The sequence below is a fragment of the Desarmillaria tabescens genome (assembly GCF_030435595.1).
Source record: "Desarmillaria tabescens strain CCBAS 213 chromosome Unknown EV420scaffold_6, whole genome shotgun sequence".
NCBI lineage: Eukaryota > Fungi > Basidiomycota > Agaricomycetes > Agaricales > Physalacriaceae > Desarmillaria > Desarmillaria tabescens.
The window spans coordinates 1,132,694-1,152,693 of NW_026848305.1; the positions used below are offsets into that span (position 1 = coordinate 1,132,694).

Consider the following 20,000-nt stretch of genomic DNA (forward strand, 5'->3'; position numbering starts at 1 on the left):
CTTAACACGTCTGCGCTTGACCTCATGCTACTCTAAACGTCCATGGTGGATCTGGCGCCCCGACCGCTGCCCTCGATACTGTTACTCGGGCTGCTGCCCATCGCAGCCTGGTTCGTCGTCAGGCCATTGCTCGACCCAGTACCTCCCCTCCCAGCCCTATACACTTGCTTTGGATTCTCGATATTTGCGTTCTTGGCAACATTGTATCTTGTTCCTGCACTCGGGCCCACCTTTGTCAAGGCGAATTTGAAGGGAAAGGACTTGTTGAAAGTATACCACACGCCAATGTACGCTCTATTCTGTACGCTGTGGCTTTGTTCTCAAGTTGTCTTCGCAGCCCAGAGAGCCTTGGACTTGTTTGCGCATCGGTTTACATCCTGACTTTGCTGCTCTTTATACCGTTCGCATTTTCGGACTCTCTGTCTCAGAGAGCGACGACGCATGAAGGCATATCTGTTGCCGAGTTTCCTCTCCATCAAGTACGGTTCCAATTTGGTGTTATAAATCAACTTCCAATGTTGTTATAGTTGTCCGTTTACCTTTCATCGATTCTTTCCCTCCTCATCGCCACTCTACTCGGTTTCCTGGACGATGTTTTCGACATACGATGGCGTCACAAGCTTCCCGTCCCAATAATCGCTTCCATACCCCTTCTGATTGTCTACTTTGCTGCGCGCGGTAACACACATGTCGTCGTTCCTCTTCCTCTTCGATGGGCATTTGGAACCTTGGTGAACCTCGGTAAATTTGTTCTATACATTCAGTGTCATCTGGTCTCTTACCTCGCGCTGTAGGGCCTCTATATTATGTTTACATGTCTCTGCTCTCCACTTTTGCGACCAATAGTATCAATATCATTGCTGGAATCAATGGGTCCGAAGTCAGTCAAGCATTGATCATTGCGGCGTCCGTCATCTTAAACGACCTTCTCTACCTTCCGTGGCGAATGGGATTCCGTTTACCGCTTCACCTGCTTGGGAACAAGACCGAGCTTGAATTTGGCGGCGTTTGGAGCGCTGGGATGGCCTATGGAAGCAAAGTGCTCGTGGAAAGACACCTGCTTAGCCTGTACTTCATGATGCCGCTTGTGGCTGTTTGCTTGGGCTTCTTATATCATAATTGGTAGTAATTTCTTTGCTTTGAAGTGAAAAATATGCTAATGAGGATTCAGGTACCCTGCCAGAGTGTTTCCCGGAGATACGCTGTGCTATGTCACGGGGATGGCCTTTGCCGTCGTGGGCATCCAAGCGCATTTTTCGAAGACGCTGCTGCTCTTTTTTATTCCGCAGGTGTTCAACTTTCTACTCTCATGCCCTCAATTGTTCGGCTTGGTGCCGTGCCCTCGGCACAGGGTTCCTAGGTAAGTCTAGACAGTGCCTTTTCTTGGATCTTTGATGGGCAAGTGATCAGGTTCGACGCGGAAACAAACCTCCTCCATCCGTCCAAAGCCGTGTTTCTACGCCCACCATCTGAATTGACGACTGTGGTACTGAAGCTTATGTCCGCGCTAAGACTAACGGAAACTACCATACATCCGAACTCTGGGGTAGTACTAGAAACGACGAATTTGACGATTCTAAACTTCTTCTTGCTCCATTTCGGACCAATGAGCGAGAAGAGCCTTGTGAAGGTTCTAATGTGCTCTCAGGTGACGTCAAAAACCATTCTTATAGCAGTGGAGTATTGATGTTCCCCAAGGTTGCCGGAAGTATTTTAGGATTTATTGTTCGATATGGGCTCGCGGGATTGGTATATGATGGCGATAGACGGTAACCGTGGCGCCACTCCGTGATAACCCACTATGTAGAAGATTGCACCACAGCGACGGGGGATGCGGGAGGTCGGAAGCTTACGGGCCCCCGTACAAAAAGATACTAACTTGAGAGAATTTCCTCCGCTTGTATCTGACACTATAGAACTGATATTATTGTATGTACAAGGTAATAAAGCGTATTTACCCTACCACGATCGTTTTCTGTTGAGAAAGAGACCCAAGACGCTTGATTTTCGGTGCGCCTGTGCCGAAGGAAAAAGAGGGTGAAACTTAGGAGCCCCGTCGGAATAAATCGGTGCCCATCATTTAAGGAGGACGGAATCACATGTTCCGTCTGTACCGGAAAGGGGTAACGGCTTAAGACTGGAAATGCGGGGAAGCCGCGAAATACATCTTGTCCTCCTACTACTACCATCTTATCCATACCAACAATATCCGATAAAATGTCCAGCGAGAGAGCCGCGTTCGCCGAGGAGGTCAGGAAGGTGGAGGAATGGTGGAAGGTAACTCGTCTCCGCTTCCTTTGTTTGTACCCCATACTAACATGCTGCGTCGTGTAGAGCCCTCGTTTTGCACGAGTAACGCGCCCGTATACCGCCGCCCAGGTCGTTGCCAAGCGCGGCACGATACCCATCGAATACCCTTCCAATATTCAAGGCAAGAAGCTCTGGTCACTGCTCAGCCAACATGCCAAGAGGGGAACACCGTCACACACCTATGGAGCGTAAGTCACCTCGTCGTCATTTTTCACAAATTTGTTCACAACTTTTGTGCAGTCTTGACCCTGTTCAAGTTACACAGATGGCCAAGTACCTCGAGACTGTCTATGTTTCTGGCTGGCAATCGTCGAGTACCGCGTCCAGCACCAATGAACCCGGACCGGACCTTGCAGGTGCGTTTCCAGGATTACTTCGACTCATCATGACTCACGAATTACAACTACAGACTACCCTTCAAACACGGTGCCCAACAAGGTTGAGCATTTGTTCATGGCCCAGCTTTTCCATGATCGCAAACAGCATGAAGCTCGCTCCAATCTGACTGATGCCCAGCTCGCTAAAACTCCTGTTGTCGACTACCTCCGCCCCATCGTTGCTGATGCCGACACCGGTCACGGAGGCTTAACTGCAATTATGAAGCTCACCAAGATGTTCGTCGAGAAGGGTGCCGCTGGAATTCACGTTGAGGACCAGGCGCCCGGCACCAAGAAGTGTGGACACATGGCTGGTAAAGTCTTGGTGCCCATCTCCGAACATATCAACCGACTTGTCGCCATCCGTCTCCAATATGATATTATGGGAGTCGAAAACCTTGCTGTCGCCAGAACCGACTCCGAAGCGGCCACCCTCATCACTTCCAACATTGATGATCGCGATCACGCGTTCATTCTTGGCTCGACTAACCCTTCACTCCCTCCTCTAAACTCCGTCATGGTGGAAGCCGAGCGTGCAGGCAAGAACGGTGACCAGCTTCAAGTAATTGAAGACCAGTGGATAGCATCTGCTAACCTTCAATTGTTCACCAAGACTCTTGGTGACGCCTTGAGCAAGCAAGGTGCTAGCTCGGCAACGGTCAGCAAATTCCTGTCGACCGTCGCCCATGCATCATGGCCATCAGCAGTTGAAATTGCTCAGAAGCAGTACGGCTTGAAGACAGTGCCTTATTGGGATTGGGACTCACCAAGGACGCGTGAAGGTTACTACCGATACCAGGGCGGCACCGAGTGCGCCATTAATCGCGCCATCGCCTTTGCTCCCTACGCCGACTTGTTGTGGATGGAGACTAAGAAGCCCATCCTCTCTCAAGCAAAGGAGTTTGCTGCTGGTGTCCATGCGGCCCGACCAGGACATTGGTTGGCATACAACTTGAGTCCGTCGTTCAACTGGGATGCTGCTGGATTGGGTGAGAAGGATATGGAGTCCTTCGTATGGCAGTTGGGCAAACTCGGCTTTGTCTGGCAATTCATCACGGTGAGTCGTACGGTCAAAGTGTTCTAGTGTGGGACTCATATGTGGTTTGCAGCTCGGTGGCTTGCATTCTAACGCGTACATATCCGACCTGTTCGCGCAGAACTTTGCAAAGACTGGTATGAAGGCCTACGTCGAGATCGTGCAACGCAAGGAGCGAGAACTCGGTACCGACGTCCTCACTCACCAAAAGGTACGGTTCTTTGATATCGAAGCTCGAGACATGATTACTGACGAGCAAATAGTGGAGTGGTGCTGATTACGCAGACAACCTGATCAAAACCGTCACTGGAGGTGTTTCCTCTACTTCTGCCATGGGTGCTGGTGTCACGGAGGCGCAGTTCACTTCGAAACTCTAATAGATTTAGACGACGTAGTCTCGGACAATATTACTTGATATAATAACGCACCTTCGCACACACATGTATATATGATCCATCGGATGTACAAAAATGAACCTGCGTGCACACAACCAAGAGGATATTGAGCGCTTGTGCACCTGAATTACAACACCGCACGGTGTGATTGATTACAGTTGGATTTGTGGTACACTTGCGCGGTCTAAGAACTGCCAAAAACACCTTTACTCGAAGATATCTCTGCACCAAGCTTGTAGCCAAGAACCTGATAACGGATATATAAGTGCTGCGAATAACAAAAAGAAAGTGAGAGCATGCATGCCTTATCCCAATCCAGCTTCTGCCTGGTAAGAGGCAAGGCGCGTCGTAGGCCCTTGAATGTCTTCTCGCCCATGTCCTGATACGTGTCGTTCAATATTGACTGGAACTTGCCTTCCTCTGACTCGATGAGGGCCAGGATTTTGGTGGTGGAAGTCCCCGGAGAGGATGTGACGATAGCAGAGGGGAGTGTTATTGAAACGGTGTGCGTCGTAGCAAGTTGGACCTACAAACTGATGAGGAAGAGGAGGTATCGGATGGATGCATACACTGACATTTCCCTGCTCGTAATAATGCACGTTGACCAGCACCTTTCCATCGACCTTGTGTTCATTGAGATCGACGATGTACTCTGACCGCCATCGTCCTGACCTGTACAATTGTTAAGATCGAGAGCCCAAGGAATAAACAAGGATACGCACCAGTAGTTTGAGGGATTGTACTTGTTCGCTACGATTTGTATGACGAATTGGTTTGGGGATTCGGTCCTCGAGAATACTGAGGAGACGCCGTCGAGAAAGTGGGCTGAGAGGTACTGGAGTGTCGCCTTTTCTAATGCAGAGCTGCGAGAATGGTCAAGGGAGCTGCCCAGGAAAGGTTTGGTGCGGCCTACCGGAAAGGTTCTGAGTCTTCATTTGGTTCCACCGGCTGTGACTCTGATGCTTCCTGTGTAATACAACTGAGGACGAGGCCCTGCATAACGAGGGCGAGCAACACACACCAAGATGAGATGGTCAAACTCGAAGGTAGTCTGGGACCGGGGATCCAGAAACCTTTCTTTCCCGTTCTCGGATGACGGCACCCTCGCAGCCTCGCTCACGATGGACTAAGGTTGGATATCAGCATCAGGCGATGATTGACGTGCAGCGCGATGCGTACTTGATGGTCTGTTCCGGGGACGTCCACGGTCATGAATTGGGCGAGGTTGTACTCGCGCAGTGCTGGGAGGACGCCTTCTTGGAGGGTGTCGTCGTCGGATATGATATTTCGGACATCTTTGTCGGGGGGTATTAGTAGGGTGACTGGTTGGTTAGAAGGAGGAGAGAGTACCGTTGAGGACGTCGTTGATTTCTCCTGGTGGGGATTGGAGAAGGAAGCTGCAAGCGGCGTCGATTCGTTCTTTTGAGTCCATGGTCGGAAGGAAGACGTGACTTGCCAAAAAGGGAGGCACAGCGAAACTTTTGCTCAAAATGCAAGTTCAAGTTCTACCTTCAATATTTATTATAAACAACGTCAAGGAATCTTTGGCTTCCATTCCTTTGTATAGAGGTAAAACGAATCGACGGGTCTCTGACACTTTGCTACTACTCTAATTTTCCGTGACCTGTGATTCAGCCTATCTTTCCTCCGTTCCCAAGGATCGTCATTCAGGTCTTTATAGAAAATGTCCCGCAACCAGGTGGTCGCAATGTCGGGCTTCACATCTGGAACTGGCGCGATGTGGGGCTCCTCGTCGATATCCATAGGGTCATCGACGGGTGAACGCGTTCTGACAGCCGATATTGAATCAGCAAAAGGCAGGGCGGGGTGTGGGCGCTTCTGGGGGGACGAATCGATTATTTCAATGGGGGATGACCAACGACGGGCTCCTCGAGATGGACCCGGGGCATCCTCTGGCTCGCTGTCACTGGATATCGAGATGACCTCGACTGACACGTCGACAGATGCCACTCGTTTAGCTGGTCTCTGGTCTGTCGTCGTTGCTGGCCGTTTTCCCTAGGCTACTTGATGCCCTGGAAGTCGCCGCCTTGGTTCCTGTGCAGCGACCGCACTTCCACGACAGTAGGCTGTTTTCGAGGTCTGGGATATCACGAAACGTGGCGCTGAGTATGCTTGTCAGGTTATCTTGGGTGAGAGGAGGTTGGTGGCATGCTAGAAAGAGCAAACGTTAGGGAACATTGATATTCATTCAATACGCGAGATGTAGACTTGCTGTGGTGGTAGGATGTCCTACATTGCGAACATGTCATGAGATAGGCACTGTACTGGTTATGTGTGCCCTTACAGTGCACGCAGGCAGCGGCCAAAGGCATTTGCGTTGTACTTGGCCTAGGATTTGCCTGAGGGCACAGGGGCAGGCAGCAAGCCCAAGTCAAAGCGACCGGGCCGGAGTTCCGTCGGTTTGAAGCGGAGCTTGAATCGTGCTTCCCTTCCCAGGCCGGATCCGTCTCAGTAAACAACCGGCGCGACGCGTCGCATACAGAACGCGTCAAACTTGCCTTGGCCTCTATTAGCCTTCCTGTGGGTCACTCTGGTTTCATTTTCTACTCTGTTTACCTTATTCTGCTAGCTATTCATGTCATGGAAGTCATTTTCACAGAAGATGCCCTCAAGAAACTCGTCGTCGCTCAACTCAAAGCCATATGCAAAGAGCGACACCTCACGGGCATCTCCAAGCTCACGAAAGCGTTGCTGATACAGAAGATTCTTGAACATCAAGGAAAACAATCTGGACAAGAGACCTCTCCTGCTGCTGGTGTCTCGACGTCCGACGCGTCCAAAACTGCTCCTGCCTTCGCGGCTGTCCAAGATGTATCGCAACCCAAACAGCCTCAACCAAAAGTTCTTTCTACCTTATCTCGAGATGTCTCCGTGCTTTCTGGTCCTTCCATCTTGACTCAGCCATCTCAGCCATTTCCGCCCTCGCTACCTTCGTCTCTAAACCCATCAATTACTATCAACGACTCTCAGTCTTCTGTGCCTTCTCAGGCATCTCGTAAATTTCAAAAACAGCCTCCCGAGGCCGAACTCCCTCGAAGACTTCTTAGTTCTGCTTCTCAGTCCAATTCACTTAATGCTCCTGCCCTTCCTCGTCCACTTCCGCCCTCTAATCCGTTCGAAAATACATCGGTACTCAAAGCGTCCGATACACAAATGAAAAAGTCTACTAAAGTAGTGCAAACCGCGCCTAAAGTCCTCAGTAAATCGACACTTGCTCCCAAAGCACCAACAGCAAAAACACTCTCATCGGCAATACCTTCTACTGTATTCTCTCGTGATGCAAATGTCTCTCGTCCTCATTCTAACTCTGACACCGCAACGTCTTCTGCAGTTCCAACTGGACCCTCGACCAAAAAACGTCCTGCTCCGAAAGACGCTGAGCAGAAGAAGAAGAAACAGAAGCTAACTCCGAAACCGATACCTTTCTTACTCCCTTCCAAAGCACCGATGACAGGGTCCTCTTCAGCGCTCTCCGAGGAGAACGCCCGAAACCCTATACCGCAACCAGATTCTGGTCGAAAAGTTGTAACCCTGACGGGCACTGGGAAGCGCTTCACTCCTCTCATCGTCAAGAAGCCCGTCGCCGCTCCATCGGTACACTCGAACAACGTTGCAACTACTTCTACCTTGCTGTCGCCCTCATACCTCGATTTTCCTGATTTTCCGCCCATCTCACTAAACAACATCACTTTGCCACCTTCTATGGCTCAACGCAGGCTTGTAACTCGCATCGCCATTATACTGAGTCAGGTTTACGAGGAAGATTTAAAGCAATGTGTTTTAGTCTCACGAATGTTCCGATATGCCGGTACGATTTAGAACATATTTTTGACGGCTGATCTGATCCTTTGGTATGCAGTTTATCTTTCTGCAAGCCAAAAAATATTGCAAAAATTCCCTGGACTGCCGATTTGCGCTTCTCCTTCAAGCCTATCCTCAGAATATGACTAACATGTGGCCATACCTGCGACAGCGAAACCAAGAGTTGGCTCAGCGACGGGAGATGTATCTTGCGTCGTTTCCTCCCTCGGGTATTCAAGCGTAACAAAACAATTATATCGCCCCAATTGTGGACTAGTCCTGACCATGAACATCAGGCTACGATAGCCGTTCGGTGCGCCCTTATACTGTTCTGTTGACCAGCGCTTGTTAACAGTACTACCACAAAGGTTCCTATTGACACGGCTTTTTTTCAGTGTGTCTGTAGGCGACGATAGCCAGGGCGCTCATAAATGGATGTCTGGAACGGTGGTCGATGCCCAAGAAGTTATCAAAGGCGAGATCTGGTGCATCACCATGCAACATCGCAACGCCAGAGAATCCTTCTACGTCCTGGAGCCGACTTGCGAAGTCGTTGGCCATCCTCCCGCGGCTGAGAAGAACCAGCTTGACTCGCTCCCAATTCGCGCGGACTGGTCAGCTTATATAGAGCATAGGATTCTACCGCCTTCGGTGCATGAGACATCTCCACCGACGTTGATGGAGCATGTTTGCTGGACTAGCCATGAGGAGTATGAGCGGGGAATCAGCCGGCATTGGTTGAAGAGGATGCGACGCGAAGGCAAGATCGGTGCTGTGCTTGAGGTCATTGCGGGGAGGTATATCCTCGCTTGTGTCGTTGGTAACAGGCTCGTGCGGTCTGTATCGCTTGGTTGTGATTTTTCTGATTGCGTTCGACAGTGTCAGTGGTCGGTGGAAATCTTCGACAGAGATGGCCCAGGATTTTTCAGGCCTGGCATCAACTTCGTTGAGTACGAAGCTGAAGAATCAGCGTGTGAATCTTTTTCTGCCTGCGTAAGCACTGTCGTGTTCACTTCAGTGAATATTATTTGATTGGGATTTAGACATCATCATGTGGAAAGCGTGCATCTCAAGACCTCGAAGGGTGGACTGCTTCATCCTGCGTTGGCAGTGGTGCAGACACCCGGTAGGGAGTATTTTATTCTAAGGGACAATGGCATGCAGGTTGGATGTGAGGAAGAGGGGGTTGCTGAGGTGTGGATGCAGCTGTTGGGTTGTTCCAATGATGGACAGGCTTGCTGATATTAAACTGCCAATATTCGAATGTAGTTTTATTCTTAGAAGACGATAGAAAATGCGGAAAATATTGTATCTGCTAGCACAGTAAGCAAGAAACCGTGAAATAGTAGACAGACAACCAGTCGACGCAGGATATTTGCCGATCTCTGTAGCCCTTTGGAAGTGAGCCACTTTCGCCGCCAAAAACAGTACCCGGCGAGGGACTAATTAAGAGACTGGCAGCGAATCTGCACAGTCATTGGTGACTGACCCACAGTGGAGACATGACTCCAAGAGATTAGATCGTGGGGATCATCGTATTTTAACGCTTTGAACTCTCCCCAAGGACTTCCAGGGATGTGTGGAGGAACCACCCGAAAATGAAACTGAAAAATTATGAGTGACAGTAGTCAATAGGGAGAATGAATGGATTTACTGTGCCTGTCCGCATGTAAGGTCGCTGGGTTCTGAAGCCTAGATGTGCGAACCAAGCATACTGAGAGGAATCTATTGTGGTTGTCACTTTGAACGACACCTTAAGGTGAGTCAAAATCAGAGTATATAATACGGAGACTGCCTCACCAAGGTCCAGGCGTTTTCGAATATACGGGTGCTCATCTCCGAAAATATCGAGGATTTTCCGTTTATGATCGGTTAACCAGGTCTCGAAATGGGTTCCTACGAGGTCTTTGCGGCAAGCTCGTCCCCAGTGTAAGATAGAGCTCGTCTGGTCTGCCATATCCAACAGGGACATTATACACTCTGCCGAGTCGGTCAGTCGGAAAGTACTTACTAAGATGAGGAGGCACGAACGATCTTATCTCATTCAAAGCTCCGAGCAAAGATACCACATCGAGAAATGGGTATTTAGTGATCCCACACCACCGGGGAATGATTCGGGTTGACGATTAATTTTGTCATACCGCTCTCAAGAAGAGAAGGGAATAGGAATCAAGTCGCGCATCCGTCAGCGATCCTGGATCCATAGCGTTGAACAACATAATGAATTTCCTGGTTAGCGGGTCGATGTAACCAACAGACCCAAGTGGAATGACTTGCTTCGAGCATTGGTATATCTCGATTATCAAAAATATCTAAACAAGGTCAAGTACTTAATACTCGAATATGGAGATATATGACAACATACCAATGCTTGTCATGTGGATCCAATTTGCTCGGTAGTATAAATCGCCAAACATAGCACGACATGCCAAGTCTGGCTCTATAATCTCGTACTGTAAACCGTCACTCTGTCTAATGACCGAGATCCGAGAGGAGGCTGGAATATCGGTATCTTTGACATACGAATCGATAGTCAATGAAGACAGATGTTTCCATTCGTCGAGAGTGGTAATCAATCCTCTCGTTAACTGAGGCGTGGCCCCCAAGATAGAGAGATGTTCGACTTGGCGGTCGACGGTGGGTCTTTCACAATTGCAGCCACGGAAACGCTGCTCCCCCAACAAGTCAGATATCCAAGAATGATAGCGGTAGATGATCGTTAGTCGTGTGGTCTGAGGGGGAATCCAGAAGCTGGGGACATGCACCCGGGAATCGTCAAAATAGTCGACAGAGATATGAATTCCGTGGCGAGGTGTGTTAGGGGCCACAGAATAGCTTTCGAAGAAAGGATTCTATCCCCTGGTTTACCACAATAGAAGGTTCGCATCCGGTCAACACAAGACGCTGCGGTGTGGTCACATAGTTAACCCGAAATGTTAGAGTGCGGCAGAGCATCGGATTCGAAGTTGAGGACAGCGACTTGATGGTGTATAACTGTCCTCCGTTGTACGAGAAGGGGATGAGCGAGTGCATTGAGTTGACCTCTTTCATGATGGTAGCCCATTGCTTGGACACGAGGGAGCAGTTTATGAAAGTTTTGATGTGCTCTTCAGTGGAAGCAGGTAAGTTGGCCCAGGTGTCAGTGAGGATAAGTGCGATCAGCTCGACAGGAGGGGCCATAAGGTAATCTACAAGAAGAATGCTGCTTTACTTATGGTGTTTCATGGTGGCGCAATCCAATACTGTCTTGTCTCAGTGTGATCACTCAGAGTCGCAATCGGCGGGTATTTCACTACGGCAGCATGCAGGTTGCCAGATGTGAGGAAGAGGGAGTCGCTGAGATGGAGGTGCAGCTGCTACCAGTGGGTCACTCCAAGAGTAGGCAGGCTTGCTAATATTTTCGTAATGTACTGCCAATGTTCGAAAAGTGCATTTTTAATTCTTGGTAGAGATCCAAAGAAAATGATCCAAGGAAGACTAATCAGAAGTCCTCGACTGCGACGTGTGGACAGCGATGAAGATGTGTTTAACACATAACCTAGCATGTATTTATTCAGAGCCAAGGGTGAGTTGCCGCAGAGCGGAGCACAGTAGGCAAGAAACCGTTAAATAAATAGATAGATAACCCGTCGACGCAGGATATTCGCCGGACCACTGTAGACCTTCAGAAGTGAGCCGCTTTCGCCGCCAAAAAGAGCGCCCGACGAGGGACTAATTAAGAGACTGGCAGCGAATCTGTACAGTCATCGGTGACTGACCCACGGTGGAGACATGACTCCAAGAGATAAGATCGTGGGGGTCATCAGTGTGATTATATTTCGGCACTTTGAACTCTCCCCAGGGACTCCCAGGGATGTGTGGAGGAGCCACCCGAAAGTAAAACTGTGAAATATTATGAGTGGCAATGGTCAATAGGGCATGCGAATAGATTTACTGTTTGTGTCCGCATGTAACGTCGCTGAGATTTGAAGCCTAGGTGTGCAAACCAAGCATACTGAGAAGAATCTATTGTGGTTGTCACTTCGAACGATATCTCATGAGTCAAGATCAGATTGTATAACATGTACTAGACTGCCTCACCAAGGTCTATGCGCTTTCGAATATATGGGTGTTCATCTCCGAAAATATCCAGAATTTTCTGTTTATGGTCCATTAACCAGGTCTCAAAATGAGTTCCTATGAGCTCTTTGCGGCAAGCTCGCCCCAGCGCAAGATAGAGCTGTTCTGGTCTGTCGAGTCCGACTGGGATATGATACACTCTGCCGAGTCGGTCAGCCGAAGGGGGCTCCCAAGATAATGACGAAGCACGAACGATTTCCCTTCGTTCAAAGCCCCGAACAAAGATGCCACATCTAAATACGGGTGTTTATGATCCCACACTCGGCCCGAAGAATGATTCGGGTTGACGATTAACTTTGTCACGCCACTCTCAAGAAGAGAAGGGATCGAGTCAAGTCGTGCATCCGTTAATGATCCTGGATCCATGGCATTGAACAATACAATGAATTTCCTGGTCAGCGGGTCAATGTAGCCCACGGACCCAAGTGGAATGACTTGTTTGAGCATTGGTATATCTCGTTTGTCAAAAATATCTAAACAGGTCAAGTGCTTAGTACTCAAATGCGGATATATGGGACAACACACCAATGCTTGACATGTAGAACCAATATGCCCGGTGATATTGATCACCAAACATAACACGACACGCGTAATTAGGCTCTACAGTCTCGTACCGTAGACCGTCACTCCGTCTAATGACAGAGATCCGAGAGGAGACTGGAATACCGATATCTCGGACAGACGAATCTATAGTCAATGAAGACAGACATTTCCATTTGTTGAGAGGGGTAATCAGTCCTCTTGTTAACTCAGACGTGGCCCCCAAGATGGTGAGATCATCGACTTGGTCGTGGTCGACGGTAGATCTCTCACAATCGCAGAGACGGAAACGTCGAGTTTCTATCCAGTCAGATATCCAAGATCGATAGCGGTAGACGATCGTTAGCCGTGTGATCTGGGGAGGAATCCAGGGGACATGCACACGGGAATCGTCAAAATAGTCGACAAAGATATGCGTTCCATGGCGAGGTGTGTCAGGGCCACAGAATAGCTTTTGAAGAAAGGTTTCTATCCCCTGATTTACCACAATAGAAGGTTCGCATCCGGCAAGCACAAGACGCTGCGGTGTGGTCACATAGTTAACCCGAAATGTTAGAGTGCGGCAAAGCATTGGATTCGAAGTTGAGGACAGCGACTTGATGGTGTATAACTGTCCTCCATTGTATGAGAAGGGGATCATCTAGTGCGTGGAGTTGACCTCTTTCATAATGATAGCCCATTGTTTGGACACGAGGGAGCAATTCATGAAAGTTTTGATGTGCTCTTCAGTGGAAGCAGGTAAGTTGACCCAGGTGTCAGTGAGGATACGTGCAATCAGCTCGACAGGAGGCGCCATAAGGTAACTTACAAGAAGAAAGATGTCCTAGTTATGGTGGTGCGATCCTGTAGTCTCGTCTCAGTGTGATCACTCACCTCAATCGGCGCCCGGTCGGGAGTATTTACAACGGTAGGCGAGTTGATGTGAGGAAGGGGGAGCCGCTGAGATGAGAGCCGATGGGTTTCTCCAATAATGGACGGGCTTGCTGATATTTCTGCCAATGGTGAAGGAGTGCATTTTTTATTCTTAGCAGTGATCGAAGATGAAAGAAAATGATCCGCAGGAAACACCGTTCCTGTAGCACGTGCTATGTGTCCATCTTGGTCAGTGGCAGTACACCGCCGCCTTCTCTTTGAGACTCTCGCCTGCTGGACAGCTAATCATGACGATACTGGACAATAATGACCAAGATCTCATGCAACTCTGGCAGATTATTACGGAACTTAGCGATCAGTTGAACCAAAATCGGACTCTTTCGGTGTCGTTGTATGCGCAGGCAGGGAATGTTAAGGTGTGTTCAAGTTGACGATCCCTGAAGTTATGGCAAGATCTGACTTGGTTACAGAGCCAGGCCGTTCACACACAAACAGGATTTGTACTGCGCAGGTAAGACGTCGCCCGCCTTTACGTGAAAGAGTAACTGGAAAGTTATAGGTTCAACCTCGATAAGAGCCAAGGTGAGCAGTTCTTCGTTCCGGCGTTACACGGCTCATTTTCTGCGATAGAGGAATATGATGCCGAGTTGGAACGAATGAACACGACGATGAGCTCCGAAAATCAAAGTCTGCAGTATGACAACAAGCAGCTGAATACGCTCATCAAAGAATACGAGCAAACCTTGGAGACGGTGATGAGCAACTTTCGTAATCGCGCTGTATGTCTTCCCACATAGTCTTGGCCTCTCCTAACGGACCTCGCCCCGAAGAAAGACGTCCAAGAACGCGAACTGTCTCTGATACGTGAATACGAGACAAGGTTGTTAGCACTGGAAGAAGACAACGCTGCTAGGGATTTATCGACTAGTACTGCTACGTCGGGAGCTATCACACGTCTCTCTACGATAATGCGCCGGGTACTCCGGTCTCTTGAGGGCGAAGATGCGGAACATGCCTCGGAGGAACAGGCGGCGGCGTCCTTGGAGAGAGAGATCGAGCTTGCGCGCCTGGAGAAGGAGAATGAGGAGTTGAAGAGGATGTTGGGGCTCCTGCCGCCGTTGCAGGCAAGGAGGGAGGGATACGATTCAAGGACGCTTTTCGAGCCGGGTAAGTCGCGTCCGGTTGGTATTACGTCCAGTGGATCATCTGTGGGTCCTTTTGGCACGTTCAAACGGAATCGACCTGTGGTCTAGCAGGCAAGTATTTCGTTTTCGGTCATATGCTGTTGTTAATGAGGACAATAGTTTGATGTATTGGGTGTATATTACTGTTTTTACTGGCCGTGCAGCTGTGCTGCTGGTCTTTCTTGCTGTCGTACAATCGATGTCTGGCGTACACGATCGTTCGAGTGTGATATACTGTTGTAAGTGAGGATTGTTTGCCTTCTTTTTCATCCAACTTGATTGTCCCTCTGAAGATGTAACCTTGCTGTCCAATTGAGGAGTGCTTTCGAGTGTCTTCAAGTGTTCGGTCATTTCGCAAGCGCTACGTGAGCTTTATTTTCGCTTCCGCAGCTATAAATGACTCTGTGTACCGACATCAGCATTTTGATTTTGATTTTCCTGCTCATTAGGCCCTTGAATTTACCACATACCGGATTCTGCCTGATTGTCAGTACGACCGTAGGGTTATTTCATTTCATCTCATCATCACGGCTATCGTTACGCTACAAGCTTCCGGGCGGCGGGAAGTCCTATTTCAATGTAAGCTCGGCAACTGCTCCACCACCAGATATCGCAACGAATGCGGACTTGTGCTGAGCGAGGTCGCCGCCTCGTATTTGCAGCAAGGACGGTGAAATTCACGGGAGCAAAAATTCGCATCGCTTGTGCTTGGTGAAATATATCCCGGCCGCCATTGAATGAGAGGCGCATTGCACGGCAAAACCAGAAAGAAAAAAAATCAGAACGCCACTGTTCAAAGTCGCGGAGAATTGTATCGTGATTTGGACTTGTCCATTCTGAGATTTCGTATCTCACTGCTCAGGATACATGTGAACGCGAAGTCTCCGTGTTACTTGGGCCTTTTGGTTCCAGGCTGTTTGACTATTATCCTTCCTCGTGAGTCTCGGGCTTTCCATCGCGGTATCTTTTGACTGTGGTACTCTATAAAGCAGCTTGTCAGGCTAATGCACCTCATCAGAATCCGAAGTTTCACGTGTGAGTTACTCTATGCTGGCAGGTCTGTTGCTATCAAAACATTCGGGATTTTGACACCCGACTCCAAAGGGAATCAAAGGGAGTAGTAATGACGACGATGACCGAACTATCAGTTTTCTTTGACTTCCTTTTCGTCTTCAAGTTCTGAGGCCTCGACTCTTTCAAAAAGCGGCAGTATCTCGAATCAACTTGAATGACAATAATTCGACGTGAAAATAGCAGCCGCCACCCTTCTGTCCGAAGCACGTCCCTAGGAAGTCCTAAGATCATGATGGTGACTAGCAATCCTGATTCCAACATTTTTTTACAAAGTACAAACTGATCTGCAAGGCTCTGAAGGCATCCGAAATTGTAACATCTTCTTTCCGTTGCACATGGGACCTGAACCTGTTCATCATCGCCTCGATGATTGCATCTTTCTCTGTCCAGGAGAAAGAAACAGTTAGATCCAGAGCCGGATCTTACAGTCGGCTCCCCTTTTTTCTGCATGACAATCTGGAATCTGTGGGGCCGAACAAATGAATGTTCCAATTCCATATTATACAAGGCAAGTGCGAGACTCGTGGGCCCCGCGGATTGATTGTTACTTTGTTCGCCGTCGGGAATGCAGACGTCCAGGAGTACTTGTTAGCTGTGCGCCGCACGGTATACCGGTCGGGCTGGAGCACCGGGGCGAGAATAATCTGTTGCGGTTGCTCCGGAATGATATGATAGGAAATAAATACTTGCTGTTCGTATAGGGCTGGCTTTTGCCACCCTTGTCTTTTGACTTTTGACTGACGGCCGAGTGCGTTAGTTATTTACTTCCATTTTCAAATACCGCCTGGTAAGCCGTATTTGCCTCCGCCGTGCTTGTCAGCTTCGCTCTTCCCTCCCCTGTGTCTGCTGCTTTTCCATCACCTTCCTTCATGTCGACTGCAACGGTCCTTGACCACCTCTGGGTCGATGATTCGGTATCCCTCAAGGTTCGTGCTCGTCCAGCAATATCGCCCTGACAGCCAGTACTTACTCGGGTTTCCACCAGAAGTCGCCATACTTCAAGTCCTCGTCGCCGACCTCAGTGGCCTCCTTCTCCGACCTCCAGCTCGTCTCGCCATTGCAGCCATTGCGGCCAATGTCGCCGGAACTTGGCGCCTACGACGGTCGGAGCAGCGGCTTTCTCTCATCCAAATCAAAAGGAAAGGGGAAGGAGAAAGCAATGAGTGATACTACACTAGATGATATTTCTTCCATGCGCAGTGAGTAGCAGTGCTATTCTATGAAATTTCGCTAAGATTGCACCCAGATATCGACCCCAAGTTGGGCACTACGCCGGATTTCCGTAACCAGGCGCCACTATCATTTTCTTCTGAACTACCTGGGTCACGTTCTCCTCCTACTTCGCCTTCGCGACGCTCCAGAGGCAGCTTACTCATCGTTGCGTCGGACGCCTTGGGCCTCAAATTTGGCCGTCGTCGCAAGTCTATTCGCCAACAACCTCCTATGCCCTTCGTACTTCCAGGAGTAATAGAAATCAGTGCACCGCGCCCGGATGCTGAGCTCGAGGAGCGTCAGCAGCTGAGGGATGCCGCTGCTCAAGCAATAGGCCTGACTTCGTCTCTGTTACAACCCGATCCACCACCACCGCCCTTGGAAGAAGAAGAAGAGCCAGAGCAAACCGAGCGTCAAGAGTATCTTGTACAGCCCGAGGCCCGGACTGCGGAAAGTGCCGCGGCGCCAAGGTCTCCACAGCATTCTGCATTCTCTCTACCGGTTTCTGCACCATTTCTTGCTCGCAACCAAGCTGCATCCACGCTCAGTCCATAGTCGCTCAAATTCCATTGCTCCTATACCCATTCCGCCGTTCCCCTCTTCTCCTGCCGCCTTGTCCCAATTCGTGCAGGCCTCGGCCTCCCTGCCGAAGTATTACGCGCCTCCTTCTCTTCGAATATTCACCCTGTCGAAACAGTGGAGGAGCCGCTACCTAGTATTATCTTCTCCCGCGGCACACGTAACAACTAATTCAAGTCCCACTGTATCGTATCTGCATCTCTTCAAAACATCAAATGGCGAGGAGAAGGAGCTGGAGCGGCTCGAGATCAATGAAGATAGCGTGGTCTTTATGGCAGAAGAAGAAGTTGGTGGACGGAAACACGTCATCAAAGTTGGCGGCGTTGACGTAGGTGCTTTGAAAAAGGATTTGAACCCTGAAGAGAGCGGTCGAACAATGTGGTTTCTGCAAATTGTCAATCAAGCCGAATCTCAACGATGGATTACGAATATCAAGCAGCTGATATTCGGTCAGCGGTGCGTTCTTCTTCAGCTATGCAATCCAAAACATAGTATTTACATTACATTTACAGGGCTGTACGTGCGGGCCTAGGATCTCCAGGCAGCACATATGGAATCGTGGAACCGAAGGGTGACATGGATGTCATGCTCTCAATGCGTGCCCAAGGCATCGTCAATTCATCTCCACAGAGCAAATTTAATGTGCAAGAGTTCCTACCGTTCAGGCTTATCCCTGGGACGTGTAGACCAAACGTATTCTTCAACATCCTCATCGCAGTCTACCCATTCACAAACGCCTGCTGCGAAACCTGCTCCTGCCGGTGCCGTGTCAACTCTGAAGGGTCTTTTCACCAGTACGACCCGCCCGCGCTCTGGATCACGCTCAACGTCCATCGATTCTGAGAGAGCTAGTAATAATCCAGCGGAAGACACGTTCGGCTCCATGGGAAGTAACCTTCTCAGCATGTCTTCTCATTACCCAACATCACCTACGACGCTCGGCACGCCAATTGTATCACCTCAGGATCTAGAGCGAAAGATCGCGGACAACTGATACACTAACAAGCTCATGGATATCACCCGCACCCACAGTAAACAAAGATAGGGCTACCCGTGCGCTTTCAATGGGCGCTGTTCCTTTACAACCACCTCCTCGGAAGCGCTGGACTACCTCGGGTGCCCCCTCGTTAGACTATGGGGTCCTTCAGTCAATTTAATGGTACAAACGAGCTGGGCTCTTCCCTCTTCCTCTTCCCATGACCTGTTCGGGTACAGAACCTCTTCCCAGTCCGCTTGCCAACGGTAATTTATTCGGAACGCCTGAGCAAAAAGCCCGGGAACCGTCTATCTTGTCTGTCTCCACACTCGCATCGGGGCATTCGTCGAGCGCAAGTACCAAGAGGAGCTCGAGCGTCAAGCGATGGTCACGACAGTTACCAAAACGTCTGACTCCTCCTAGTGGACCGCCGCCGGCTATACCCTTGAGTCAGTCACCAACGCGACCACATCCATATGCTAGTGTAGTTGACCGGCCAACCAGCCGGAACTCTACGTATTCTGCGACGAGCGGCAAAAGCCTTGTAATCCACCCTCCCTACTTTCTCGAAGCGCGCGTCTGGAGGCTCTGCATTGAGCTGTCAACTACTACGAGCACGTCATATTCACATAACAGCGGATCAATATCTCACACACGTCCTGCTTCATCTCACCGCGCCTCGATGCCACCTCCACGACCGGCGCCTACTACTGCACTTCCTCCTGCCCCGGATCAGAGACATCAACGTGACTCGACCAGCCGCGGATTCAGGCTGTCATTAATGGTGCCCAAACCGCCACCCGTGGGTCAACTCCCACCTCGCCCGGACGAGGCAGAACGCCGGTCACGTCGAGCCAGCGCCGGCGTGGCCATGAAAAGCGATTTGTATACTATTCCATCTTCACCGAATCCCACGAGTGCCCCCCTTCCCCCACCGGTTCGTCCACTTCCTGAACCCCCGGTGAATCAATTACCTGCTTCTGCACCTCCCGCTTCACGTACTACTTCATTTAAACAACGACTTCGCATTCTGAGCGCACCTTCGCCTCTACATATCAGTAACGGATTCCATACACCATCGCCACGATCACGTCATTCTACCATGTCCCCACCGCATACGCCCTTGTCACACATATCCACGTCTTCGCCATCAACGCCTATCAGCGAGAAAATTACTTATATGCAGAACGACCACAGCTATCTGCAATTGTACACGCCTATCACGACCTCTATGCCCATTCCCAAAATGCCCACGCCAAAGGTCCACGTTCCCATCACGATCGATGACGAACCGCAACTGAGATCTCTGTCTCCCCCTCCTCGCCGTATATCGAAGCAAGTAGCCGTCCCAGAAAAGGAGCCCGTAGCTGCTTCTCAGGATCGCAGTCTCCCTATCTTACCGGAGAACATTCCACTACCTCATTCACGCCACGGTTCTGTCGTCTCACTGGGCATTCTAACCATGTAGAATATTTTTTATACCGGTGGATTTTTTCTCTCTAT

At 49.7% G+C, this 20,000-nt stretch overlaps 10 protein-coding genes across 10 annotated transcripts; 6 read left to right on the plus strand and 4 right to left on the minus strand.

Moving 5' to 3' along the window:
• The first annotated feature begins 3 nt into the window (after positions 1–3).
• EV420DRAFT_1517324 (UDP-N-acetylglucosamine-dolichyl) lies at positions 4–1,961 on the plus strand. The gene is made up of 7 exons (XM_060471998.1): positions 4–287; positions 338–479; positions 528–741; positions 795–1,122; positions 1,172–1,360; positions 1,411–1,648; positions 1,699–1,961. Exons 1-7 carry the CDS (start codon positions 43–45, stop codon positions 1,771–1,773), a joined length of 1,431 nt encoding a protein of 476 aa, XP_060335753.1. The 5' UTR covers positions 4–42; the 3' UTR covers positions 1,774–1,961.
• Positions 1,962–1,995: 34 nt separating this feature from the next.
• On the plus strand, positions 1,996–4,365 carry EV420DRAFT_1054835 (isocitrate lyase icl). Its single transcript, XM_060465551.1, has 6 exons — positions 1,996–2,277; positions 2,335–2,498; positions 2,551–2,666; positions 2,720–3,744; positions 3,797–3,934; positions 3,987–4,365. The coding sequence occupies exons 1-6, from the start codon at positions 2,218–2,220 to the stop codon at positions 4,098–4,100; spliced, it is 1,617 nt and encodes a 538-aa protein (XP_060335754.1). The 5' UTR covers positions 1,996–2,217; the 3' UTR covers positions 4,101–4,365.
• EV420DRAFT_1725821 (F-actin-capping protein subunit alpha) lies at positions 4,303–5,686 on the minus strand (the record flags this gene model as incomplete). The annotated part of the gene is made up of 8 exons (XM_060479826.1): positions 5,469–5,686; positions 5,298–5,413; positions 5,140–5,244; positions 5,032–5,084; positions 4,841–4,981; positions 4,694–4,790; positions 4,423–4,644; positions 4,303–4,365 (listed from the first exon to the last, which is right to left on the minus strand). Exons 1-8 carry the CDS (start codon positions 5,548–5,550, stop codon positions 4,303–4,305), a joined length of 879 nt encoding a protein of 292 aa, XP_060335755.1. The 5' UTR covers positions 5,551–5,686.
• EV420DRAFT_1517334 (uncharacterized protein) lies at positions 5,611–6,516 on the minus strand. The gene is made up of 3 exons (XM_060471999.1): positions 6,352–6,516; positions 6,144–6,290; positions 5,611–6,121 (listed from the first exon to the last, which is right to left on the minus strand). Exons 1-3 carry the CDS (start codon positions 6,449–6,451, stop codon positions 5,652–5,654), a joined length of 717 nt encoding a protein of 238 aa, XP_060335756.1. The 5' UTR covers positions 6,452–6,516; the 3' UTR covers positions 5,611–5,651.
• Positions 6,517–7,104: 588 nt separating this feature from the next.
• EV420DRAFT_1517338 (uncharacterized protein) lies at positions 7,105–9,207 on the plus strand. Its single transcript, XM_060472000.1, is given in 6 exon segments — positions 7,105–7,947; positions 8,015–8,123; positions 8,143–8,253; positions 8,309–8,776; positions 8,820–8,933; positions 8,984–9,207. The coding sequence occupies 6 exon segments, from the start codon at positions 7,293–7,295 to the stop codon at positions 9,180–9,182; spliced, it is 1,656 nt and encodes a 551-aa protein (XP_060335757.1). The 5' UTR covers positions 7,105–7,292; the 3' UTR covers positions 9,183–9,207.
• Positions 9,208–10,661: 1,454 nt separating this feature from the next.
• On the minus strand, positions 10,662–11,356 carry EV420DRAFT_1055148 (uncharacterized protein). The gene has a single exon (XM_060465552.1). The coding sequence runs from the start codon at positions 11,118–11,120 to the stop codon at positions 10,758–10,760; it is 363 nt and encodes a 120-aa protein (XP_060335758.1). The 5' UTR covers positions 11,121–11,356; the 3' UTR covers positions 10,662–10,757.
• Positions 11,357–11,604: 248 nt separating this feature from the next.
• On the minus strand, positions 11,605–13,396 carry EV420DRAFT_1517351 (uncharacterized protein; the record flags this gene model as incomplete). The annotated part of the gene is made up of 7 exons (XM_060472001.1): positions 11,605–11,651; positions 11,699–11,822; positions 11,875–11,960; positions 12,021–12,199; positions 12,253–12,532; positions 12,585–13,239; positions 13,291–13,396. Coding segments are annotated over 7 exons (1,477 nt in total), but the record flags the coding sequence as incomplete, so codon positions are not given.
• A 363-nt stretch (positions 13,397–13,759) lies between these two features.
• On the plus strand, positions 13,760–14,725 carry EV420DRAFT_1263488 (uncharacterized protein; the record flags this gene model as incomplete). Its single annotated transcript, XM_060467178.1, has 5 exons — positions 13,760–13,888; positions 13,943–13,983; positions 14,032–14,054; positions 14,103–14,251; positions 14,303–14,725. 5 exons carry the CDS (start codon positions 13,760–13,762, stop codon positions 14,723–14,725), a joined length of 765 nt encoding a protein of 254 aa, XP_060335760.1.
• A 163-nt stretch (positions 14,726–14,888) lies between these two features.
• Positions 14,889–15,341, plus strand: EV420DRAFT_1055214 (uncharacterized protein). The gene is made up of 2 exons (XM_060465553.1): positions 14,889–14,899; positions 14,950–15,341. The coding sequence occupies exon 2, from the start codon at positions 15,053–15,055 to the stop codon at positions 15,290–15,292; it is 240 nt and encodes a 79-aa protein (XP_060335761.1). The 5' UTR covers positions 14,889–14,899; positions 14,950–15,052; the 3' UTR covers positions 15,293–15,341.
• A 1,464-nt stretch (positions 15,342–16,805) lies between these two features.
• Positions 16,806–19,965, plus strand: EV420DRAFT_1618427 (uncharacterized protein; the record flags this gene model as incomplete). The annotated part of the gene is given in 7 exon segments (XM_060475338.1): positions 16,806–16,929; positions 16,977–17,443; positions 17,475–17,977; positions 18,034–18,119; positions 18,154–18,473; positions 18,493–18,647; positions 18,750–19,965. 7 exon segments carry the CDS (start codon positions 16,806–16,808, stop codon positions 19,963–19,965), a joined length of 2,871 nt encoding a protein of 956 aa, XP_060335762.1.
• Between the last annotated feature and the right edge of the window lie 35 nt (positions 19,966–20,000).